This window comes from Pimephales promelas, chromosome 3 (genome assembly GCF_988280905.1).
Source record: "Pimephales promelas chromosome 3, fPimPro1.hap1.1, whole genome shotgun sequence".
NCBI lineage: Eukaryota > Metazoa > Chordata > Actinopteri > Cypriniformes > Leuciscidae > Pimephales > Pimephales promelas.
Window position 1 is genome coordinate 6076162 of NC_142771.1, and position 26597 is coordinate 6102758.

General features: G+C 37.9%; 3 protein-coding genes across 3 annotated transcripts; all 3 read left to right on the forward strand.

Moving 5' to 3' along the window:
- Positions 1 to 3190: 3190 nt before the first annotated feature.
- LOC148981930 (uncharacterized) lies at positions 3191 to 9318 on the forward strand. Its single transcript, XM_089129217.1, has 2 exons — positions 3191 to 3515; positions 7346 to 9318. Exons 1-2 carry the CDS (start codon positions 3437 to 3439, stop codon positions 8179 to 8181), a joined length of 915 nt encoding a protein of 304 aa, XP_088985343.1. The 5' UTR covers positions 3191 to 3436; the 3' UTR covers positions 8182 to 9318.
- A 548-nt stretch (positions 9319 to 9866) lies between these two features.
- LOC148981931 (uncharacterized) lies at positions 9867 to 14754 on the forward strand. Its single transcript, XM_089129218.1, has 2 exons — positions 9867 to 10153; positions 12782 to 14754. Exons 1-2 carry the CDS (start codon positions 10075 to 10077, stop codon positions 13615 to 13617), a joined length of 915 nt encoding a protein of 304 aa, XP_088985344.1. The 5' UTR covers positions 9867 to 10074; the 3' UTR covers positions 13618 to 14754.
- A 543-nt stretch (positions 14755 to 15297) lies between these two features.
- LOC148981932 (uncharacterized) lies at positions 15298 to 26170 on the forward strand. Its single transcript, XM_089127956.1, has 6 exons — positions 15298 to 15589; positions 18218 to 19070; positions 20623 to 20693; positions 22464 to 22637; positions 23847 to 25081; positions 25870 to 26170. Exons 1-5 carry the CDS (start codon positions 15511 to 15513, stop codon positions 25070 to 25072), a joined length of 2403 nt encoding a protein of 800 aa, XP_088984082.1. The 5' UTR covers positions 15298 to 15510; the 3' UTR covers positions 25073 to 25081; positions 25870 to 26170.
- The last annotated feature ends 427 nt before the right edge of the window (positions 26171 to 26597 follow it).

Consider the following 26597-nt stretch of genomic DNA (forward strand, 5'->3'; position numbering starts at 1 on the left):
GTCTTGAGTTGATCGTCTGTTTAGACGATAATGACGTGCACAGAGTTAACCGCTGCTTGTCTCCCACTCCTGCACACGCCACTTATATGCTCAGCACGAGCCATCAGAGCAACGAACCACAGGTGCGCAAGGGCGAAGCCTACACTTAAGAAAAAACATTAATTAGATTACAAGACAAAAGGTGTGTTCGACATCGCCTGCGGCTGGATGCAACCGATCGGCGAGAACAGCCGCGTGCAGGCGGGGAGGAGCTGCAAACGGAGACGTGAAGTCGGACAATTTCTGGTTCCCGTAGTGACGGCTCACGTGGTGTTTGCATGCTTATACCACAGCTGAAGTGAAATAAATGCAACATTTGCCAAATAAACAGATATTTCAGACACATTTTCATTCAATACTTTACTGCTCCATACAGCATCTGTTTGAACTAGAATAAAGTTCAAAATAAGCCTATAATCAATGACGTGGAATCAACGTTTTTTAATCAGTTTTATTTTGATAAACATGATAAACATGACACAATATAACATTGCGACTACATGAAAAGAGTGTTTACTGTTATAAAATACTGATTTGTGAGCTTTAGTGGAACTAAACGTGTGAGAATAAACACGAAACGCACGTGATCGTTGTCATGCGGTGAATCCGGCGAATCGTGGAACAGCTGTGACATCATCAGAGCTCGTGCAGCCGCTCTTGAGAAGCTGCGCTGGCTGAGTCCTCCGGCTACTCTCGTATCGCTCTCGCGGTACTTTGATGGCATATGTCACAGTCACGTGGAGTCAGCGCTGCATCAAGTCGGACAAAATTTCTAACCGGCATGCACTGTTTCAAGTCAGCCGCCGATCGGTCTGCGCAGAGCTGCATGAAGTCGAACAAGCCTAAACATACATAGGCAACACCCATAAGGCTGAGGCCGTAACATCTAGTCATTCAAATTTCTATATCAGCTATGCATTATGCTAATTTCTTGAATTGGCAAGTTTCATCGGGGTGTGAAGAGATATAGACGAATCCGACGAGCGTTCTTGTGTAGGCTGCCATCTTGTGGCGACGCCATTACTGAGCTGTTACACCGGCATAGACATATGCACCGGGATGTAAACAAACCTCGGAGATAAGGTGATAACGCACCCTTGATGACAGCCAGGCAGACTTGTTGGGTTGATGATGTTAGACATTGGCCTCCAGTCACAGATGAAGGTACAAACGATCTTACAGATTATTTATGAAAATAGCTTGGCAAGCAAGCTAGGCTAACGTTTGCTACCGAGGAAACTAAAAAAAGATCTGTCCATTTGGCAACAATAAATAAATAAATGAAATCAAATAAACAAATTCATGTTTTTCATTTGTGTCCATTATTTATCTAATTTTTACATTGCAACGGGCATGGGTAAGGTAACGTTACAGCTAGAAAGTATACACAATATTGACCAACTACTGTTTTTAAACCATGGAAAGAGGTCAATATAACAGCAGGAGAACAATTATGTCACATAACGTTATATTTAGCTCAGGAAAGCCATTTAATGACCATAGCATGTAAATTGAATAGAAAAAATAACAAGAGAGGAGATTTTGCTGATCACTATATCACACATTTATTATATTTTTTTACTTATGTCATTAAATAATTGTTATTATACGCGAATGTCCGCGTGTACTCGCCCAGGAAATCTGTGTTTACCGTACGGCACCAGACAGGGGCAGTCGACCCGGGGTATTCACAATGTTTTCTCTTCAAAATTGAAATTTTACTGCCACCATTGAAACAATTTATAACAGAAACTGTTTACCCACTCGACATTATACAAGGGCTAACGTTGTAACGTTAGTGTCAGTCGTAAATCTCGAGCTGTTTATTCCAGTGGACGCAAGTTGCAACTAAAACAATAGAAGGCAATGGCGCAACGCTACCCAGCAACAGCTCAGTAATGGCGCCCGCTTACTTCCGGTAGTTTCGCCGGATTCGTCTATAGAGCTGAGTATCATCAGCATAACAGTGAAAACTAATCCCTGATTAGTTTGACATGTACAAGGGTATCATGTACAGAGTGAACAGCAACGGTCCTAGTACTGAGCCTTGTGGTACTTGTTTGTAGCCCATTTGTCTTCAGGTATTAGGTTCTGTCTCACAGACAGAACTTTGGGTTCAGATTGTTGAAGGGCGACAAGCTAACATCGCTGCTGAAGGATTGCTACACTACAAACCTTTAATAAATTCTTCTCCACACAAGAACTCTGGTCAAGCTTACTTATTTTATGTATTGGAGAAATCTAATACATTGGCGACTAGAGCCACCCAAACCACTGCTCGGCCAAATACAGTAAAATCTAACTGGTACTATTTCAGACAAACTTGGGAATAATTTGTATAAAAAAAAATAAAAAGATTTGTACTGTCTGAGAGTCATTTGTTTCTCATTTTTAATTTGGGTGTTTCTGTAACTACAGTCATAGCAGTGAATTTTTAGATAATTCTTAAAAATTGTCATGTGGTGCTTGATAAATAACACACGTGTGTTATTACACACCTTGACATGTAAATAATTTCTGATGATTACTTTTTATTTAATTAAAAAGTATTGAAAAACACAATTTTTGTTCATGTCCAACCACTGTGGTCTCATGCTGAAATGCATAAAATAAGCTAATTCTTTTACGATATGACATACTTCAAATTTGTATTATTATTTTTAAGTAAATATTACTTTACTTGGTTATCTTGGATTTCTTTTTTTGTTTGTTTACTGATCATTTACATGATTTTTTTTACCCACATCTAAAAAAAAAAAAAAAAACAGATCTAGTTTTTATGGAAACAGAAATTAGCATGTAGTTAAAAGATTGGGCTAACATGACATGACTGACAGATTGGGCAACATTAGGTCACTCACAAGATTCAGAAAAAATAGGTAAAGATCATCTTTTCTTCTTAAGTTTATTGTGTGTCCTTGTCATACAGCTCAGTAATTGGACATTTTGAATTAAAGCCTTTACATTTATTTATTTATTGCTAATTCAAAGTCCGTTTAATCTAATTTCTTTTGCATTCTTTGTCTTAAAAAAATAAAACAGTGCACACGCCAACCAAGTAATTATTGCTCATATTTGTCCCCTCCTCTTGACGCTTTACACTCCAGTCCAGTGGGTGGCGGTAAGACACATGTGTTTGTTTCCTAACCACCATTGATTAAACCTCAGAGGAAGAAGATAAGCTTTGTTCAGCATGATCTCTGTTGTTTTGTTGTAGTACTGGCTGAATACAAACAGTTAGAAATGAAGGCTACTTTTTGTATATATAAAGATAACACTTTTGAATCAGGCCTGTAATATTCCCATCCTCATATACGTGACTATGTTTTGAAGCAAGCAGTAGCCTAATATCTGGAGGATTAAGTTATCAACTGAACTGAGATCTGCTGCTGTGAAGATGGCGTTTGTTAAAGAGGAGAGTGAGGAGGACATGAATGACCCAGAACCCTGGAGAATAAAACACGAGGAACAAGGAGGTTGGTTATGGAGATATTTTTGGTGCAAAACTGCTGAATTTTTAGTTGTAGAGAATAGCCAGAGTCAGACACGTGTATCAGTAAAAGAGTGAAATGTTTTATCTTCCACAAACACAACAGTTACACTTTCTCAAATTCTTCATTGCAGGTGCACAAATCCTATTCTACAAATCACAAATTAAGAAACTCGTACGCTCACATTTTTGCTACACAGTTGCTGCAGTGAATATGGTGCAAAACGCTTTTACACACCTTCATAAAAACGTGAAGTCATGGAGAAATTTTGCTCCTCTGCAAATTAGTATGTAAATTCATCTAATGAGAGTTGCACACTTGTAGAATATTTTCACACAAATGTCTTGTATATTTTTCTAGCACAGACAAGTACATAACCACAGCTGCTTGAATCTGCCGCGACGAATCTCAAACACAGTTTTTTGCTTTCAAAAGTGACAAGTTTCGCGCGCTCTCCCTTTTGCACCAAATGCGTGAAATGTTGTGCATCTGTAAAGCCGACGTTAATATTTCATTTCATTTCATTTATTTTCTATTCTTTCTTTTCATGGTAATGCAACACGAAATACCACAAAAACAATTTAACAAATCAAACCAACACAAAGTACATTCCATGACAAAGAAAAGAACAGGAGTAGGATGAAGAAAAAAATCTTATAAGCTCCTACCCCATTCCTATAAACAAGATTCACAAATTAGATGACCTCACCAACATAAAATGACAAACAACAGAAAACTTAAAGAAAAAGAAAAAATATATATATACACATGCACATACACATACGACAAGCCCAAACCAGATATAATCTACCTTCAATTATAACACATTTTTCTCTCTTTGTCTATTATTATTATAATTAATATTATTATTATTATCTATTAATACTAATTCTGCTTACATGATACTAGATAAACAAAAAAACAACAAGGATAAAATAATGACAGATCCAACAGCCAAAATAGCAACGAAAGCATAATTATTGTAATAATTCTATTAGTTTTCACATTCTTCTTTATAGACTTTAAGTATCTTTTGTTTATAATTATATTTAAATTGTAAGATATTTGAACAACATTTTAGATCATTTTCTAGAAGATTCCATCTTTTCACACCGGAGACTGAAACACACATTTGTTTGAGGGTATTGCCAGCAAAAGGTTGTTTGAAGTCATTATTTCTTCTGCTTGTCTCACTGTTTAAAGTGAAAAGGGTTTGCAGTCCACACGGTAACAGGCAGTGTTTAGCTTTGTGAACAACTAACAAAGTTTGTAAAGAAACCAAGTCCTTCAATTTAAGTAGCCCTGACTCCAGAAACAGTCCTGTAGTGTGTTCTCTGGGAGCAACTCCATGAATTATTCTCAAAGCCCTTTTTTGCAAAATAAACAAGGGCGCTAAATTTGTAAAATAAGAATTCCCCCAAATCTCCAAACAATACATTAAATATGGCAAAATAAAAGAACAATACAGAATTCTCATTGCCTTACAATTTAACATAAACTTTACTTTACTCATAACGGCAATGTTTCTACAAATTTTATTTCTTACATAAGCTATGTGTGACTTCCATTTAAGTTTTTCATCAATGAGTACTCCTAAAAACCTAAATTCTGACACTCTCTCAATAATTATTCCATTAAAACTCAGACTAACATTGTCAAAACATTTTTGATTTGTAAATAGCATAAATTTTGTTTTACTTAAATTTAATGACAGTCTATTTTTATTAAACCATTTCTGAAGTAGGACCAATTCTTGTTCAATAGTTTTCACTAATACGTTTAAGTTTTTCCCTGATGCAAAAAAATTTGTATCGTCTGCAAAAAGAACAAAACGTAAAATCTTTGATTCCTCACAGAGATCATTAATATATAAAGAAAATAACTTAGGCCCCAGCACAGAGCCTTGAGGGACTCCACATTGAATAAGTTCCAACTTAGATTCATGGCCTAAATACTCAACATATTGTTGTCTATTTTCTAAATAACTAATAATCCAATTTAATACTACACCTCTAATTCCATATGTCTGTAATTTAGATATCAATATACCATGATCAAGGGTGTCGAAGGCCTTTTTAAGATCAATAAAAACACCAATCGTATGATTTTTTTTCTCCAATTCTGTAGTAATATCTTCTGTGATTTTCATCAAAGCCATAGATGTTGAGCGGGTGCTTCGAAACCCAAACTGATTATCATGTATCAATGAATTTTTTTCAAGAAAACAATCAAATTTTTTAACAAAAAGCTTCTCAATAATTTTCGAAAATTGGGAAAGCAGCGATATAGGCCTATAATTTGTGAGACTATGCTTATCACCAGATTTAAATAAGGGAATAATTTTAGCCACCTTCATTTTTTCTGGAAAAAAACCTAAATTAAAAGACAAATTTATAATATATTTTAATGGTCTACTAATACAACTTATAGTTTCTTTGACGATATACATATCTAAGCCATCACTATCACATGAATATTTACTTTTTAATTTAGATACAGTAGAAATAATTTCATTCTCACCAACTTCATCAAGAGAGATTTAATGACTCTACTTTCACCTGTCCAGCTTTTATTTTCATTATGTAGTGGTATAGTTTTGGCAAGATTTGGACCGACATTACAAAAAAAAGAATTAAATTCATCAGCCATTTTTCCACCACTTATCAATATTCATGAGTTTCCCGAGCATGCGTCTGCAACTGGTCATTCTAGTTCACTTTAGTTTAATAGATTATTTCATAAAAGGTAAATATAGTTTCAGCACGAACTTAAAATACAGTTGTGTATCGTTTCATTAAGTTCATAAAGTTTTTATTCGTTCGTCACTGACTGAATGATAGCTGGCATTCACTTCGTGTAGGCTTATGTAAAGTACAGCAAACTTCAACTCGGTGTATAAATTGCACCTGGCAAAGCTTTAACTGTGGCTTTTACTAGTTGTTTTGTTGATTGCAATAAATTAAATAAAACAATCGTTATCAACAAATGATAACAATTATTCTTGTTAAAGGGTTAGTTCACCCCAAAATCACCCCCATGCTGTACCAACCCCGTAAGACCTTCGTCAGGGGCGCAACTACCCAGTTTCAGAGGGGTATGCAGCAACAATTGCACTGAAAAATAAAGGAAACTTTCATAATTAGTTTTGAACTAATTTCTATACTTGAAAGATATAAGCGCATTTTTTATATAACATTGAAGGAATGCAGAAATGATTTAGAAACATTTGACAACACACAACAGCAGCTACATATAGTAATACAATGTAGCCTATATATATATATATATATATATATATATATATATATATAGTGGTCTAGAAACGGCCCAGAAAGTCAATGAAGAAAATGTTTAAATATCCCATGTGACTACCGTGGCTCAACTATAAGTTTATCAAGCGACGAGAATACTTTTTGTGCGAAAAAACAAGCAAAAATAACGAGTTTATTCGACTATTCCTTTTCTTCCTTGTTGGCCTGAAACGAGACTTCCTTAGATTTCCACGACACATGTAAGTATGTCATTGTGTATTACATGTTCAGTCTATAGGCGTGTAATGTTTCTTTAAAAAAGCAAGCAACATTGCCAGCTCCTGGCCTGGCATGAACAAAACAGAGCTTTTAGTCATTTTCCCAGATCCAACAGGAATTGTTTTGATGACTTTGTCATCTGTATGTGAAATAAAACAAAATAAAAATACTAAGGAAAAAGCTTTCCGTGTTTAGTACGGTGTTGTCATGTAAACATGCCCTCATTTTTATTTTATTTCCCAACTGTTCTAATTGATTTTCTTAATTTTTATGTTTTTATTTTAGGCCTGGTGAAAGTGAAAGAGGAAAGACCAGATCTGAATGAAGTGGAGGAGAAACATCATCAGACAGTTCATGATGTCACCGCTGGAGAGAAACCATTGAGTTGCTCCAAAACTGAAAACAGTTGCTCACAAAGCAGCATCCAAATAACAGAAGAGAAAAAGCCTTTCACCTGTTCTCACTGTGGAAAGACTTTCACACGTAAAGAAACCCTTAAGAAGCACATGATAATTCATAGTGGAGCAAAGCCTTATACCTGCTCTCAGTGTGGAAAGAGTTTCACACAGAAAGGAAACCTTAATGAGCATTTGTTAACTCACACTTCAGAAAAGCCTTTCGCTTGCCCTCAGTGTGGAAACTCTTTTAGACGTAAAGCATACCTTAAGCATCACATGTTAAATCATACTGGGAAAAGGCCTTTCGAATGCTCTCACTGCGGAAACTCTTTCACACGTAAAGGAAACCTTAATAAGCACATGTTAATTCATACTGGAATAAAACCGTTCGTCTGCTCCCACTGTGGGAAGTGTTTTACATATAAAGTACATCTTACTCATCATTTGGTTACTCACACTCAAGAAAAGCCTTATATCTGCCTTCAGTGTGGAAACTCTTTCACGCGTAAAGTAACCCTTGAGAATCACATGTTAATTCACACTGGAATAAAGCCTTTCACCTGCTCTCACTGTGGGAAGAGTTTTATACGGAAGAGACAACTTAATGATCACATCTTAATTCACACTGAGGAAAAGCCCTTCACGTGCTCTCACTGTGGAAAGACTTACAGACGTAAAGTAAGCCTGAAGAGGCACATGCACATATGCCATGGGATGGCATAACTACACCAACTTTTTTCTTAGTGATATTTAGCACCAGTTTATCTGGAAGTGATGTATCTTTGACTCGCTGGATTGGAAACAGTGCTTTATTCGCAAAGTTTTATGGAATATTCCAAATTTGCATACAAGTTCAATTTTCAACTTTGGATGGAAATATCGCTATCGCTACTATGGAAAGAGTTTTAGATTTAGCCAGGCTTTTACACTGGCTAATTCTAGGAACTAGCCACCAGGATGGTTCCCCTTAGGCACATTTTCCTGGTTCCTTTTACCGCCAGTCAGTATCAGTAGGAACTCTGCCACGGCCTACCTGAGCATTGTTTCCCCTTGCTCATCGGATATGCCTGTGATTGGCTACAATAATCAACGCACAGGAGTGTTTAAGAGCAAACGGAAGTGTTTTAAAAAACAGGATCAAACGCTCCTGCCTGTATCTGTGTAAGCGCCTGGTGAAGAGCGTCATTGATATTTACTACATGTTTTTGAAGCACTGATCATTGTAGCCAATCGCAGACATATCCAAAGAGCGTGTTAGTACAATGGGCAATCAGGGGTGTTTACGAACCAACTCAAAGCATCACAAAGTTTCAGTACCGTTTGGTGCTCTATACTGTAAGACAGACAACTCTATAATGTTTGGCGCTTTCCCCTCAAAGTTGCATTGGATTTTCTTCTTAATGTCTATAATCTGTGTTGGAAACACAGCTTTGTTTCTAAATGGTGGCTGCCGGGGTTTATTGTGTGTTTGGCCAATCAGCACACACTTACATCACTGATAGTTCATAGTGTTGGTTTGGACCCTTCTCTGAAGGAGGAGCAAATCCTCCAAAAGATGTTTCTAGAACTAAAATCAGTACTTCCTGTGGTGCAAACACACACAAAACCGGGAACTTCCACCGATAGTTCAAAACACCCTAATGATCATATGGTAAAACACACTTCAGAAAAGCCCTTTGCCTGCTTTCAGTGAGGAAACTCTCTCATGTGTTATGGAAAACCTGAAGATATGTTCAATCGTTTTGGAATAAAGTCTTACACCTGCTCTCAGTGCACAAATGTTCAAAAAGGTCAACATTGAGTGGTGAGAGAAGACAGACAAAGTGGAACTATTTTAAATAAAATAATTTATGTTATACATTTTATGTTGTTATCTTTAACAAGTATAGCCTGTGTGCTATGATTATGAATTTGGTACACTTCTTCCTCTGGCTGAAGATATGAAGCTAAAGAGAATGTTCAGCGTATTATATTGTCTTTAATAGGTTTATTAGTTATATAAGTTAATGATCTTCACAATGGAAATGAATCAATCAATCAAAACTAACTTTAGCTGGACAACAACTTTATCCTAGCTGTTATAAAGCCTAAACAATCTGTTATGGTATTTTCCTGAGCTGCTTTGAAACAATCCATATTGATAAAAGTGTTCTATAAATGAAGCTGACTTGACGTTTCAAACATGCCATACATTAATTAAACCGTGTTATGTTGCCTCCATGACAACAGTTAGAGAACAGCTGTTTTTCTATAAATTATTAAAATGTCAAGTTACCCGTTTATACATTGTCAAACTATCTTCTTTTGTGGAAATGGAATTCGAATTACCTGACGATCAGAAACATATTCGACGCTTCACACTCCAGTCCAGTCGGTGGCGGTAAGACACACACGTTTGTTTACAAACCACCATTAAACCTCAGAGGAAGAAGATTAGTTTTCAGCATGATCTCTGCGGTTTGGTCGAGGTGCCGGCTTGGCTTATGCACTTTTAGTGTTAGAAAGACAAACATGTTTGAATCAATGCCTGTAATATTCCCATCCTCATAGACGTGACTAAGTTCTGAATCAAGAATATCTGGAGTATCAACTGAACTGAGATCTGCTGCTGTGAAGATGGTGTTTGTTAAAGAGGAGAGTGAGGAGGACATGAGTGAACCAGAACCCTGGAGAATAAAACACGAGGAACAAGGAGGTTGGTGATTCTTCATTCATCTTTACAGGGACTCTCAAGTTTTAAAGACAGACAAGAGTGACGTTATCTGTTTTACAGAAGTCTTGCTGCGGAATTCTATGGCTTTATATTAATGACAAATGTCTTAAACGCATTGTGATTGTAACGCGAGAGCGCGCGGATTCCCTTGTTCTGGCACTAAACTTGGCGCGCGCTCTCCAATAAACTATTCTATTTAGTATAGCCTACGGGTTTGGTCATTTATCACATTGAGTGTTTTATATGTCTCGATGGCAGGGGATCCTGGAGTATGATAGTGAAACCCATGGCTACATGCAGGACAGGCTATTCCCTTCAAACTTACATTTCAGTGGTAACAGATAAGGTGGTGATGATCATTTCTTTATTATTGTTAGCACTAACGTTAAAGTCCCCGTGAACCGGAAGTTGCAAACGATTTTTCTCCCGTGCTGTGACGTATTTCCAAGTGAAACGGAATATTGAACAGAGGGCAGGGTTTTACTCTAGCGCTCCTCCTCTCCATCTCTCGCTCATAGCAAACTAACGGTTTGAGGGGAGTGGTTAAGCGTTTCCCCACCCAAACTGTGAAACCTACGTCATCAACCGTTCCAGACCGGAAGTAACTTTTCAGATTTTGATTAAAGATTACCAAGGTAAAACATTTTTTAAATATATATTTACTTGCACGGATTAATTGTTCACCACAAGACTAGTAATATGCGCTAACAAAGTAAATAGGTTCAATTTTGATTTCACGGGGACTTTAACGTCACCTCAAACTAAAGCGGCGTCTCTTCAGAGCGGTCATTTTCTTAAATGAGCCACGAAATGTTTCAAATGAGCTAACCCAGACAGCAAACTGACATTGAATCAACGTGGAAACGACGTCTCTCATGACATTGAAACAACGTTGATTTTGCTCATCGAATTAAAGTTGAACCAACGTCAGACGTGGCATTCTTCACAGCTAAATGAAAATCGAAAATTGGTTTGCTTTCATAACGTTGAAACAACGTTGATTTCAAGTTTTTTCCGTTAGTGACGCGTCTGACGTTGGTTCAACGTTAATTCGATGAGCAAAACAATGTCAGATCAACGTTGTTTCGATGTCATGTTTCCACGTTGATTCAATGTCAGTTTGCGATCTGGGAATAGACCTTTATTTTCAACGCGATCACATTGTACCCAAACCATTTCGAAACTAAAAAAGAGCCTCAGATTACATACAAGCTCCTTGGCGCCGCGTTTGTGGGAGAAGGGGGGTCGCATACCGGAGTGACCGGACGAGAAGCGCTGCGCCGCACCACGCAGGACAACTGTATCGCACACCGGACACGAACTTTCTCTTCAGTGTATGGCCAGCAATGTTGTTATGTTTAATAACATGAAATGAAGATAATGTCTGTTCTATGTTATGATTGTACTGTATAATTAAATACAATCGTGAGTCTGCAATCTGAAAATTTTACCTCAGATCATCCATTAACTCAGATGAATTGAGAATCTCAGCTGAAAAAAACAACATCAGCAATTGTCATTCAAGCAGCTGATTTCTGTAAATGAATGCAAAACTACATGTATATTGCATTTGCAGTCATAATACATTAGCAACGATTTGAGACAAAAATAATTTATTTTTATATAAAACTATGTAAATAGCGTTTTGTGGCGCAGCAGGATTTTGAACACGGTCCTGAGGCGTTGCTGGGCGCCGCGGACAGACGCCGAATCTCGTTCGGTGTGTGTACACTCATAGAGAATAATGTGTTGGAATTTTAAAGATGTGGCACTGAGCTTCTCGTCCGGTGTGCGACCCCCTGGACTCGTGTTTCGCGGTGTATTGGGATTTTAGAGTGGGGGTTCAATCTTCAACTGGCTGACAGGAACCACCACTGTCAGGCGCTGGGACTGTGTGTGCGCGCATATTTTAAACCAATAGGTTAACCGGTTTTAAAGGGATACTCCACTTTTTTTGGAAACAGGCTCATTTTACAACTCCCCCAGAGTTAAACTGTTGAGTTTTACCTTTTTTGAATCCATTCAGCCGATCTCCGGTTCTGGCGGTACCACTTTTAGCATAGCTTAGCATACATAACTGAAGAGCACCAGACCATTAGCATTTCTCCCAAAAAAATTACCAAAGAGTTTCGATATTTTTTCTATTTAAAACTTGACTCTTCTATAGGTACTAAATGAGGCTCGGTGGTCGGAAAGAAAATTTTTAGTTTTCACCATCCCTAGTCAACATACTCTTCTGCTTGTACTCTTCGTTTAGTCTGTTTTGGTACAAATACAAATTTTGTTAAAAAAAATATTACTGGAAACCTCTTTATAAGTATGTCATTGTGTATTACATGTTCAGTCTATAGGTGTACTTGTTTCTTTAAAAAGCAACATTGCCAACTCCTGGCCTGGCATGAATAAAACAGAACTTTTAGTCATTTTCCCAGATCCAACAGGAATTGTTTTGATGACTTTGTCATCTGTATCATGTGAAATAAAAATAAAAATACTAAGGAAAAAGCTTTCTGTGTTTAGTACGGTGTTGTCATGTAAACATGCCCTCATTTTTATTTTATTTCCCAACTGTTCTAATTGATTTTCTTAATTTTTATGTTTTTATTTTAGGCCTGATAAAAGTGAAAGAGGAAAGACCAGATCTGAATGAAGTGGAGGAGAAACATCATCAGACAGTTCATGATGTCACCGCTGGAGAGAAACCATTGAGTTGCTCCAAAACTGAAAACAGTTGCTCACAAAGCAGCATCCAAATAACAGAAGAGAAAAAGCCTTTCACCTGTTCTCACTGTGGAAAGACTTTCACACGTAAAGAAACCCTTAAGAAGCACATGATAATTCATAGTGGAGCAAAGCCTTATACCTGCTCTCAGTGTGGAAAGAGTTTCACACAGAAAGGAAACCTTAATGAGCATTTGTTAACTCACACTTCAGAAAAGCCTTTCGCTTGCCCTCAGTGTGGAAACTCTTTTAGACGTAAAGCATACCTTAAGCATCACATGTTAAATCATACTGGGAAAAGGCCTTTCGAATGCTCTCACTGCGGAAACTCTTTCACACGTAAAGGAAACCTTAATAAGCACATGTTAATTCATACTGGAATAAAACCGTTCGTCTGCTCCCACTGTGGGAAGTGTTTTACATATAAAGTACATCTTACTCATCATTTGGTTACTCACACTCAAGAAAAGCCTTATATCTGCCTTCAGTGTGGAAACTCTTTCACGCGTAAAGTAACCCTTGAGAATCACATGTTAATTCACACTGGAATAAAGCCTTTCACCTGCTCTCACTGTGGGAAGAGTTTTATACGGAAGAGACAACTTAATGATCACATCTTAATTCACACTGAGGAAAAGCCCTTCACGTGCTCTCACTGTGGAAAGACTTACAGACGTAAAGTAAGCCTGAAGAGGCACATGCACATATGCCATGGGATGGCATAACTACACCAACTTTTTTCTTAGTGATATTTAGCACCAGTTTATCTGGAAGTGATGTATCTTTGACTCGCTGGATTGGAAACAGTGCTTTATTCGCAAAGTTTTATGGAATATTCCAAATTTGCATACAAGTTCAATTTTCAACTTTGGATGGAAATATCGCTATCGCTACTATGGAAAGAGTTTTAGATTTAGCCAGGCTTTTACACTGGCTAATTCTAGGAACTAGCCACCAGGATGGTTCCCCTTAGGCACATTTTCCTGGTTCCTTTTACCGCCAGTCAGTATCAGTAGGAACTCTGCCACGGCCTACCTGAGCATTGTTTCCCCTTGCTCATCGGATATGCCTGTGATTGGCTACAATAATCAACGCACAGGAGTGTTTAAGAGCAAACGGAAGTGTTTTAAAAAACAGGATCAAACGCTCCTGCCTGTATCTGTGTAAGCGCCTGGTGAAGAGCGTCATTGATATTTACTACATGTTTTTGAAGCACTGATCATTGTAGCCAATCGCAGACATATCCAAAGAGCGTGTTAGTACAATGGGCAATCAGGGGTGTTTACGAACCAACTCAAAGCATCACAAAGTTTCAGTACCGTTTGGTGCTCTATACTGTAAGACAGACAACTCTATAATGTTTGGCGCTTTCCCCTCAAAGTTGCATTGGATTTTCTTCTTAATGTCTATAATCTGTGTTGGAAACACAGCTTTGTTTCTAAATGGTGGCTGCCGGGGTTTATTGTGTGTTTGGCCAATCAGCACACACTTACATCACTGATAGTTCATAGTGTTGGTTTGGACCCTTCTCTGAAGGAGGAGCAAATCCTCCAAAAGATGTTTCTAGAACTAAAATCAGTACTTCCTGTGGTGCAAACACACACAAAACCGGGAACTTCCACCGATAGTTCAAAACACCCTAATGATCATATGGTAAAACACACTTCAGAAAAGCCCTTTGCCTGCTTTCAGTGAGGAAACTCTCTCATGTGTTATGGAAAACCTGAAGATATGTTCAATCGTTTTGGAATAAAGTCTTACACCTGCTCTCAGTGCACAAATGTTCAAAAAGGTCAACATTGAGTGGTGAGAGAAGACAGACAAAGTGGAACTATTTTAAATAAAATAATTTATGTTATACATTTTATGTTGTTATCTTTAACAAGTATAGCCTGTGTGCTATGATTATGAATTTGGTACACTTCTTCCTCTGGCTGAAGATATGAAGCTAAAGAGAATGTTCAGCGTATTATATTGTCTTTAATAGGTTTATTAGTTATATAAGTTAATGATCTTCACAATGGAAATGAATCAATCAATCAAAACTAACTTTAGCTGGACAACAACTTTATCCTAGCTGTTATAAAGCCTAAACAATCTGTTATGGTATTTTCCTGAGCTGCTTTGAAACAATCCATATTGATAAAAGTGTTCTATAAATGAAGCTGACTTGACGTTTCAAACATGCCATACATTAATTAAACCGTGTTATGTTGCCTCCATGACAACAGTTAGAGAACAGCTGTTTTTCTATAAATTATTAAAATGTCAAGTTACCCGTTTATACATTGTCAAACTATCTTCTTTTGTGGAAATGGAATTCGAATTACCTGACGATCAGAAACATATTCGACGCTTCACACTCCAGTCCAGTCGGTGGCGGTAAGACACACACGTTTGTTTACAAACCACCATTAAACCTCAGAGGAAGAAGATTAGTTTTCAGCATGATCTCTGCGGTTTGGTCGAGGTGCCGGCTTGGCTTATGCACTTTTAGTGTTAGAAAGACAAACATGTTTGAATCAATGCCTGTAATATTCCCATCCTCATAGACGTGACTAAGTTCTGAATCAAGAATATCTGGAGTATCAACTGAACTGAGATCTGCTGCTGTGAAGATGGTGTTTGTTAAAGAGGAGAGTGAGGAGGACATGAGTGAACCAGAACCCTGGAGAATAAAACACGAGGAACAAGGAGGTTGGTGATTCTTCATTCATCTTTACAGGGACTCTCAAGTTTTAAAGACAGACAAGAGTGACGTTATCTGTTTTACAGAAGTCTTGCTGCGGAATTCTATGGCTTTATATTAATGACAAATGTCTTAAACGCATTGTGATTGTAACGCGAGAGCGCGCGGATTCCCTTGTTCTGGCACTAAACTTGGCGCGCGCTCTCCAATAAACTATTCTATTTAGTATAGCCTACGGGTTTGGTCATTTATCACATTGAGTGTTTTATATGTCTCGATGGCAGGGGATCCTGGAGTATGATAGTGAAACCCATGGCTACATGCAGGACAGGCTATTCCCTTCAAACTTACATTTCAGTGGTAACAGATAAGGTGGTGATGATCATTTCTTTATTATTGTTAGCACTAACGTTAAAGTCCCCGTGAACCGGAAGTTGCAAACGATTTTTCTCCCGTGCTGTGACGTATTTCCAAGTGAAACGGAATATTGAACAGAGGGCAGGGTTTTACTCTAGCGCTCCTCCTCTCCATCTCTCGCTCATAGCAAACTAACGGTTTGAGGGGAGTGGTTAAGCGTTTCCCCACCCAAACTGTGAAACCTACGTCATCAACCGTTCCAGACCGGAAGTAACTTTTCAGATTTTGATTAAAGATTACCAAGGTAAAACATTTTTTAAATATATATTTACTTGCACGGATTAATTGTTCACCACAAGACTAGTAATATGCGCTAACAAAGTAAATAGGTTCAATTTTGATTTCACGGGGACTTTAACGTCACCTCAAACTAAAGCGGCGTCTCTTCAGAGCGGTCATTTTCTTAAATGAGCCACGAAATGTTTCAAATGAGCTAACCCAGACAGCAAACTGACATTGAATCAACGTGGAAACGACGTCTCTCATGACATTGAAACAACGTTGATTTTGCTCATCGAATTAAAGTTGAACCAACGTCAGACGTGGCATTCTTCACAGCTAAATGAAAATCGAAAATTGGTTTGCTTTCATAACGTTGAAACAACGTTGATTTCAAGTTTTTTCCGTTAGTGACGCGTCTGACGTTGGTTCAACGTTAATTCGATGAGCAAAACAATGTCAGATCAACGTTGTTTCGATGTCATGTTTCCACGTTGATTCAATGTCAGTTTGCGATCTGGGAATAGACCTTTATTTTCAACGCGATCACATTGTACCCAAACCATTTCGAAACTAAAAAAGAGCCTCAGATTACATACAAGCTCCTTGGCGCCGCGTTTGTGGGAGAAGGGGGGTCGCATACCGGAGTGACCGGACGAGAAGCGCTGCGCCGCACCACGCAGGACAACTGTATCGCACACCGGACACGAACTTTCTCTTCAGTGTATGGCCAGCAATGTTGTTATGTTTAATAACATGAAATGAAGATAATGTCTGTTCTATGTTATGATTGTACTGTATAATTAAATACAATCGTGAGTCTGCAATCTGAAAATTTTACCTCAGATCATCCATTAACTCAGATGAATTGAGAATCTCAGCTGAAAAAAACAACATCAGCAATTGTCATTCAAGCAGCTGATTTCTGTAAATGAATGCAAAACTACATGTATATTGCATTTGCAGTCATAATACATTAGCAACGATTTGAGACAAAAATAATTTATTTTTATATAAAACTATGTAAATAGCGTTTTGTGGCGCAGCAGGATTTTGAACACGGTCCTGAGGCGTTGCTGGGCGCCGCGGACAGACGCCGAATCTCGTTCGGTGTGTGTACACTCATAGAGAATAATGTGTTGGAATTTTAAAGATGTGGCACTGAGCTTCTCGTCCGGTGTGCGACCCCCTGGACTCGTGTTTCGCGGTGTATTGGGATTTTAGAGTGGGGGTTCAATCTTCAACTGGCTGACAGGAACCACCACTGTCAGGCGCTGGGACTGTGTGTGCGCGCATATTTTAAACCAATAGGTTAACCGGTTTTAAAGGGATACTCCACTTTTTTTGGAAACAGGCTCATTTTACAACTCCCCCAGAGTTAAACTGTTGAGTTTTACCTTTTTTGAATCCATTCAGCCGATCTCCGGTTCTGGCGGTACCACTTTTAGCATAGCTTAGCATACATAACTGAAGAGCACCAGACCATTAGCATTTCTCCCAAAAAAATTACCAAAGAGTTTCGATATTTTTTCTATTTAAAACTTGACTCTTCTATAGGTACTAAATGAGGCTCGGTGGTCGGAAAGAAAATTTTTAGTTTTCACCATCCCTAGTCAACATACTCTTCTGCTTGTACTCTTCGTTTAGTCTGTTTTGGTACAAATACAAATTTTGTTAAAAAAAATATTACTGGAAACCTCTTTATAAGTATGTCATTGTGTATTACATGTTCAGTCTATAGGTGTACTTGTTTCTTTAAAAAGCAACATTGCCAACTCCTGGCCTGGCATGAATAAAACAGAACTTTTAGTCATTTTCCCAGATCCAACAGGAATTGTTTTGATGACTTTGTCATCTGTATCATGTGAAATAAAAATAAAAATACTAAGGAAAAAGCTTTCTGTGTTTAGTACGGTGTTGTCATGTAAACATGCCCTCATTTTTATTTTATTTCCCAACTGTTCTAATTGATTTTCTTAATTTTTATGTTTTTATTTTAGGCCTGATAAAAGTGAAAGAGGAAAGACCAGATCTGAATGAAGTGGAGGAGAAACATCATCAGACAGTTCATGATGTCACCGCTGGAGAAAAACCATTGAGTTGCTCCAAAACTGAAAACAGTTGCTCACAAAGCAGCATCCAAATAACAGAAGAGAAAAAGCCTTTCACCTGTTCTCACTGTGGAAAGACTTTCGCACGTAAAGAAACCCTTAAGACTCATATGATAATTCATAGTGGAGCAAAGCCTTATACCTGTTCTCAGTGTGGAAAGAGTTTCACACAGAAAGGAAACCTTAATGAGCATTTGTTAACTCACACTTCAGAAAAGCCTTTCACTTGTTCTCAGTGTGGAAACTCTTTTAGACGTAAAGCGTACCTTGAGCGTCACATGCTAATTCATACTGGGAAAAGGCCTTTCGAATGCTCTCACTGTGGAAACTCTTTCACACGTAAAGGAAACCTTAATAAGCACATGTTAATTCATACTGGAATAAAACCTTTCGTCTGCTCCCACTGTGGGAAGTGTTTTACATATAAAGTACACCTTACTCATCATTTGATGACTCACACTCAAGAAAAGCCTTATATCTGCCTTCAGTGTGGAAACTCTTTCACGCGTAAAGTAACCCTTGAGAATCACATGTTAATTCACGCTGGAATAAAGCCTTTCACCTGCTCTCACTGTGGAAAGAGTTTTATACGGAAGAGTCAACTTAATGATCACATCTTAATTCACACTGAGGAAAAGCCCTTCACCTGTTCTCACTGTGGAAAGACTTACAGACGTAAAGTAAGCCTGAAGAAGCACATGCTAATTCATACTGGAAGAAAGCCTTTCACCTGCTCTAACTAGCTATGCTTCCATACACTTTTCTATGCACATCACAAAAAAAAAAAAAAAACGACACTGGGTGGAAACGCCATGATGCGCATAAATGGGCTAAACTGAGTCCGATACATTTTTTTTTACGATCGCATGAATTTCGATGGAAACGCTTTCACCAAAAAAAAATTCCTTGACACGCATAAAACAAGACACGTGACTGTGATATTTAGTACCAGTTTATCTGGAAGTGATGATTTTGTTCTCTTTGATTCGCTGGATGGAAACAGTGCTTTATTTGCAATTGTTTTATGCAATATTTCAAATTTGCACATAAGTTAAATTTTCAACTTTGGGTGGAAATATCGCGAAAGAGTTTTAGATGTAAAGGACAGGTTAAAGGCCTCATTATGCTTCTGCGTCAACTCCTTGGCGTAGCTACGTCGTCACTACTACGGCGTCGTGGCCGTTTTATACTTCTGCGTCAGGTTGCGTTGCATCGCGGTGCATTTCTACGCCAGAACGCTAGGGGGGTGTGTGGTTCTCGAATCTCTCTTTGCACGTTTGTTTTGGTTCCGTGCGCCGCAAGCGAAAGAGAGAGAATGTCGTTGCAGCTGGAGCTAATCGACGTTGAACAACAAGACGAAACAAACTTTGTCCCCATAGAACCAACACGGATGTCCTGGGCCCGTTCACCCGAGCTGCCATTGGTGTTCGGAATGACTTGAAGGATTTTTTTCAGTCTCCACCTGGAACTGTGCCATGGCAGGATAATGTGTCCCGTGGCAGACTTGGTTAGTGCTGTATTATCATATCAATGATGTAACCGTGAACATTGCATTGAAAATAAACAACAAACTGTGTTTCAAAACAAACGTTGATTTATTGATTGAAGTTTATTGCAAGCAAAAGAAAAGAATATAGACATATATTACAACATGACATCATGACTTTTGTGTAAACATACACGCCACTTTCGAGTCAAGTGGCGTGTTATCTCTACGCATTTTGAGCTATCCGCGTGTATGTCTACGCCATTAACGTCCGAGTGATTCCGCGTGTCTGTACACGCCGTCAAATGTCCGCGCGAAACGAAGCAAAATGTAGATCTACATCTGGGGAGCGATCTTTTTTTTCCTAGGATGGTAAGGGAACAGTCATAAATGCCATTAATCCCAGTAACGGGTAGGTTTAGGGACGGGGTTTAGGTAAGTCATATATTTATATATACAGTAATAACGTTAAGTCAACAGCGTTCATAAACACGCTGAAAAGCGATTATGCGTGTTGATAGCACGCCAAAAATGGAAATTCGAATTGGCGCGTCATACACGCGCTATTTCATGAGATCAGTCTGTATATTAACAATGAAATATAAAACAGATTGTTTTTAGTTTAATTCTTTATTTACTTTCTTTATAAGTGTATAATTGTATAATAAAGTGATAATTATAATCATCAGTACGAGGGTGCAAATGTTAAAAATGGCGCTATATCGGGAGGGGGAAACCAAAAAAGCTACACTCCTGAAATGATGTATAATCTGACCAATCAGATTAATCTGACCCCCTCAACGCGTAGTTACAAATTTTTGGAGGTGCACGTCGAGCTACGGCAGAGGGGTTTGCGTCGACGCAGAGGGGTCTGCGGGGGTACGCCATCGATTCGACGCAGAAGCATAAAACAGGCTTAATAGTGGCTTTCACACTGGCTAATTCTAGGAACTAGCCACCAGGATGGTTCCCCGAGAACTAGTGGTTCCCCTTAGGAACATTTTCCTGGTTCCTTTTACCGCCAGTCAGTATCAGTTGGAACTCTGAAGTGACATAAGCCGCGCTTGTTGTTGTGACTTTTATTTTGACAGCATGGCGGACCTTTATTTTGGCGGCGCTGAGAACACCAGAGCCTGATCTCACAGTGCTCGCATTCTCAGTGTTCATTAGTTTACGATCTGTCTTACAGTCCTGTCTAATACTCTAACCTAAAGGATTATTAGGAACACCTGTTCAATTTGATCATTAATGCAATAATCTAATCAACCAATCACATGGCAGTCGCTTTTAGCAATTGCATTTAGGGGTGTGGTCCTGGTCAAGACAATCTCCTGGCCTCCAAACTGAATGTCAGAATGGGAAAGAAAGGTGATTTTAGCAATTTTGAGCTTGGCATGGTTGTTGGTGCCAGATGGACCGGTATGAGTATTTCACAATCTGCTCAGTTACTGGGATTTTAATGCGCAACCATTTCTAGGGTTTACAAAGAGTGGTGTGAAAAGGGAAAAACATCCAGTATGAGGCAGTCCTGTGGGCGAAAATGCCTCAAGCTGATAAGAGTAACTTTGACTGAATTAACCACTCGTTACAACCGAGGAATGCAGCAAAGCATTCGTGAAGCCACAACACACACAACCTTGAGGCGGATGGGCTACAACAGCAGAAGACCCCACCGGGTACCACTCATCTCCACTACAAATAGGAAAAAGAGGCTACAATTTGCAAGAGCTCACCAAAATTGCTGGTGATTGACTCGGGTGCAAAACACCCTAATGATCACACACTTCAGAAAAGCCCTTTGCCTGCTTTCAGTGAGGAAACTCTCTCATGTGTTATGGAAAACCTGAAGAAGCACATGTTAATTCATTTTGGAATAAAGTCTTACACCTGCTCTCAGTGCACAAATGTTCAAAAAGGTCAACATTGAGTGGTGAGAGAAAACAGACAAAGTGGAACTATTGTAAATAAATCATTTTGTTATACATTTTATGTAATTGTTATCTTTAACAAGTATATGTGCTATGAATTTGGTACACTTCTTCCTCTGGCTGAAGATAATAAGCTAAAGAGAATGTTCAGCATATTATATGGTCTTCTTTTTTGATAGGTTTATAGAACGGTGTAGTGTTAGCGGCTAAGCTAATGATCTTCGCAATGGAAGTGAATCAATCAATCAATCAAAACTAACTTTAGGTGGACAACAACTTTATCCTAGCTCGCTGTTATAAAGCCTAAACAATCTGTTATGGTATTTTCCTGAGCTGCTTTGAAACAATCCATATTGATAAGAGTGTTACATAAATGAAGCTGACTAGACGTTTTATGACATTAATTAATTAAACCGTGTTATGTTGCCTTGTTTTTCTACAAATTCTTAAAATGTCAAGTTACCCGTTTATACATTGTCAAACTATCTTCTTTTGTGGAAATGGAATTCGCGTTACCTGACGATCAAAAACGTATTCGACGCTTCACACTCCAGTCCAGTCGGTGGCGGTAAGACACACACGTTTGTTTACAAACCACCATTAAACCTCAGAGGAAGAAGATTAGTTTTCAGCATGATCTCTGCGGTTTTGTCGAGGTGCTGCCTTGGCTTATGCACTTTTAGTGTTAGAAAGACAAACATGTGTGTATCAGGTCTGTAAATACCTGTAATATTCACATCCTCATACGTGACTAAGTTCTATCAAGTAGGAATATCTGGAGGAGTATCAACTGAACTGAGATCTGCTGCTGTGAAGATGGTGTTTGTTAAAGAGGAGAGTGAGGAGGACATGAGTGAACCAGAACCCTGGAGAATAAAACACGAGGAACATGGAGGTTGGTGTTTATAACTTACTCGTTTCTTGTTGAACTCGAAGCGTGTGCAACAGATTCACATTTACAGATTCACACGTTTTTGCATTGAGATAGGGTAAGTTAATCTCATACATTTGTGTGGGACAAGGTTTACATTACGTCTTCACCTAACGTTAAATAAAAGCCCCAATGTAACTAATAAAAGCTGATTAAGTAAATATATATTACTAGTCTACTGTACCCCCAATGTGTATCCATAATGAATCAGATACTCTTTTCATTTTGCAGATACCTGTATTTTCAATGCATTAGTAAAGTTATAAAATCTACTAGTTAGAGAAACAAAATAATATGAGTAATATTCATATATATATATATATATATATATATATATATATATATGGGAAAATGTCATATTGCGATTATTTAGGTCAATATTGCGATTGCGATATAATAAACAAATGGTTTCGTGAGTCCACTTGCTTGGTTCTATAGTAAAATGCACACATAGATTAGTGATCATTCTGTGTATTAATGTGTATTTCCCAACTCAAACTAGCAACAACAACTAAATGATTGATAACACCTGATCAATAAACCATCAACCAAACCAACATTACAGTGATTCCATCATTACAATTGAAAGCTATCAACTTTTTTTAAAAGGCTTAAAAAATATATAACAGCTTTTAAATTAAGTGAACTTCAAACAATCGTCAAATAAACCCATAATAAAAACCATAATTTACCTGTGCCCTTCCTGTCTTAACAGGTAGGATACAGAAATTGAATAAAGTTATCAAACAGTCTGTGCTGCATGAATTATAAATTATATATAGGACGGACACAAAAAAATGTGTTCACTTTTGCGTTTTCTCTTCAGAATCGTTTCCGTGTAAACATAGCCTAAGGAAGATAAGGTTGCACTAACTCAGTGAGGTATTGAGGTGCGCGACCAACTAAGACTAATATTTTAAACTGGATGCGATTGACCACAGGAAGCCAAGCCAGTGAAGTTGATGAAGGATAGGGGTAATATGTGCAGATTTTTTGTTATTTTGTTTTTTAGTATTGTATCATTTGTAGGCGATGTGGATTTTTGTCATCTGTACATGAAACTTTTCAAAAACCCAAAGGAACATTTTTTAATGTTTTGGTACATAGTTGTCGTATACTTTTATTTTACAATTGTCAAATTTGATTTTCATAATTTTTATGTTTTCATTTCAGGCCTGGTGAAAGTGAAAGAGGAAAGACCAGATCTGAATGAAGTGGAGGAGAAACATCATCAGAAAGTTCATGATGTCATCGCTGGAGAGAAACCGTTGAGTTGCTCCAAAACTGAAAACAGTTGCTCACAAAGCAGCATCCGAATAACAGAAGAGAAAAAGCCTTTCACCTGTTCTCAGTGTGGAAAGACTTACAAACATAAAAGAAGCTTTTTGAATCACACGTTAATTCATGCTGGAGGAAATAATCCTTTCACGTGCTCTCAGTGTGGAAAGACTTTCTCATGTAAAGACAGTCTGAAGAGGCACATGTTAATTCATGCTGGAATAAAGTCTATCACCTGCTCTCAGTGTGGAAAGACTTTCTCACATAAAGAAAATCTGAAGAAGCACATGTTAATTCATGCTGGAATAAAGCCTTTCACCTGCTCTCAGTGTGGCAAGAGTTTCACACATAAATCACATCTTAATGATCATTTGATTACTCACTCTTCAGAAAAGCCTTTCACTTGCCCTCAGTGTGGAAAGACTTTTACACGTAAAGGATACTTTAGGACTCACATGTTAAGTCATGCTGGAATCAAGCCTTTCACCTGCTCTCAGTGTGGAAACTCTTTCACGCGTAAATCAAGCCTTAAGTATCACATGTTAATTCATGCTGGAATAAAGCCTTTCTCCTGCTCCCAGTGTGGAAAAAGTTTTACATATAAAGGAAATCTTAATGAACATTTGATAACTCACACTCGAGAAAAGCCTCACACCTGCTCTCAGTGTGGAAAGACTTTCACGCGTAAAGAAACCCTTGAGAATCACATGAGAATTCATGCTGGAATGAAGCCTTTCTCCTGCTCTCACTGTGGAAAGAGTTTCACCAGTAAACAAGGATTTAATTGTCACATGAGAATTCACACTGAAGCGATGCCTTACGCATGTCATCTGTGTGAGAAGAGATTTAAATGGAACTGTGGTCTCACCGTTCACCTGCACCGATCTCACTCTGCCGTGAAGCAATTTACATGTGACCTCTGTGGTAAAACTTTTGCTTTGCCATCATTACTGAAGAACCACCAGAAAGTTCATACAAATGAGAAGCCCTACTCCTGTCCTGTTTGTGGAAGGAGATTTCTAAGGGTTGACTCCTTGAAAAGGCACCAGAAAACAGTACACGATAATGTGAACTTGTGTGCTGTGAGTGCGGGAGAGGCTTTAATACAGCCGAGTCCTTGACACACGGAGGTATTAACAATTTACTCATTAAAGGAGTAGTTAACTTTTAAAAAAAACTTTTGCTGATAATTTACTCACCCCCATGTCATCTAAGATGTCCATGTCTTTCTTTCTTCAGTCGAAAAGAAATTAAGGTTTTTGATGAAAACATTCCAGGATTTTTCTCCATATAATGGACTTCAATGGGAACCAAACGGTTCAAGGTCCAAAAGACAGTTTCAGTGCAAACTGCAAAATGTTCAAAGGGCTTTAAACGATTTTAGACGATGAATAAGGGTCTGATCAAGCGAAACGATCACTCATTTTTAAAAAAAATAAAGTTTTATAAGCTCAAATGGTCGCCTTGCTCTGTTCTGTGATGCGCGTTCGTGACTCTCCTGTTCGAACTCGTTTATCAAAATAAACATTTTTTTTTGTGTCATTTGGTTCATTCAACAAACGAAATGAACAAGTTGACTCGGGAAAAGATTCGTTCATTTTGATAAACAGGAGAGTCACGAACGTGGATCGCAGTACAGAGCAAGGCGAGCATTTGAGCTTATAAAACTTTGTTATTTATTTTTTTAACTTTCGCTTGATAAGACCCTTATTCATCGTCTGGAATCGTTTAAAGCCCGTTTTGGTTCCCATTGAAGTCCATTGTATGGAGAAAAATCCTGGAATGATACTGTATGAATAGCATATACTCATTTTAAAGTGTATAACAGAAAACAGAATGAATTGCACATTATTGCTCAATTAGAAACAATGACCAAATATAATAAGTTCGATGCAAATGTTGTGTTTGTGTTTCACAGATTTCTCTCCTTTGCACTTGATGTTGTTTTCCTGTATCGCTGCTGCATCTGGAGCTGCACTTTTGCTCTGCTGTTTGATTCACTGCAGATCAAAAAACACAAGTGCTTTTTTATTTCTTGGGATTTATCTGTGTATATTTCACCATCAATGTATCGAGGGTTGCTACTGAATGCACTACATATATTTGTGAAACAAATCGTTAACTTAAGCACGACTGCAAGCTTGTGTTGACTTAGGGACTATATGGTATGATAATTAACTCTAGCGAACACAATAAACTGTTGCACGTTCGCTTTCAAACCTTGTTAATTACTCATTCTTTTTCCATTTTATATAACCTAGTAAGTAAATCTCTTCATTTTGGCATTGTTTGTATAGTGTTGAATGAGATATTTCACATTTGAACGTGTTAGATCATGTTCAACTAAATGTTCCTCATTTATTTCACTTCTCTTTTAGGAGTCAGTGAAGATTTCATCGTTGAAGGTCTGGTTCACGAACAAATTTGTTGTTGTGTCTGTTCAAATGTTCTTAATATTATTTGTTTTGTGTGTTCAAATGTTATTCATGTAATTTTATACACTATTCACTAAACCTACCACCAAAATCATTGTGTCTTCCCTCTATAGGCTATGTGTTTGATATATTCTATAGTGACTGAAAAGGCAATACCATGATTCCTTAATTGTTTTTCATTTATTTTAATTGAGGTATTATGCTAATAATT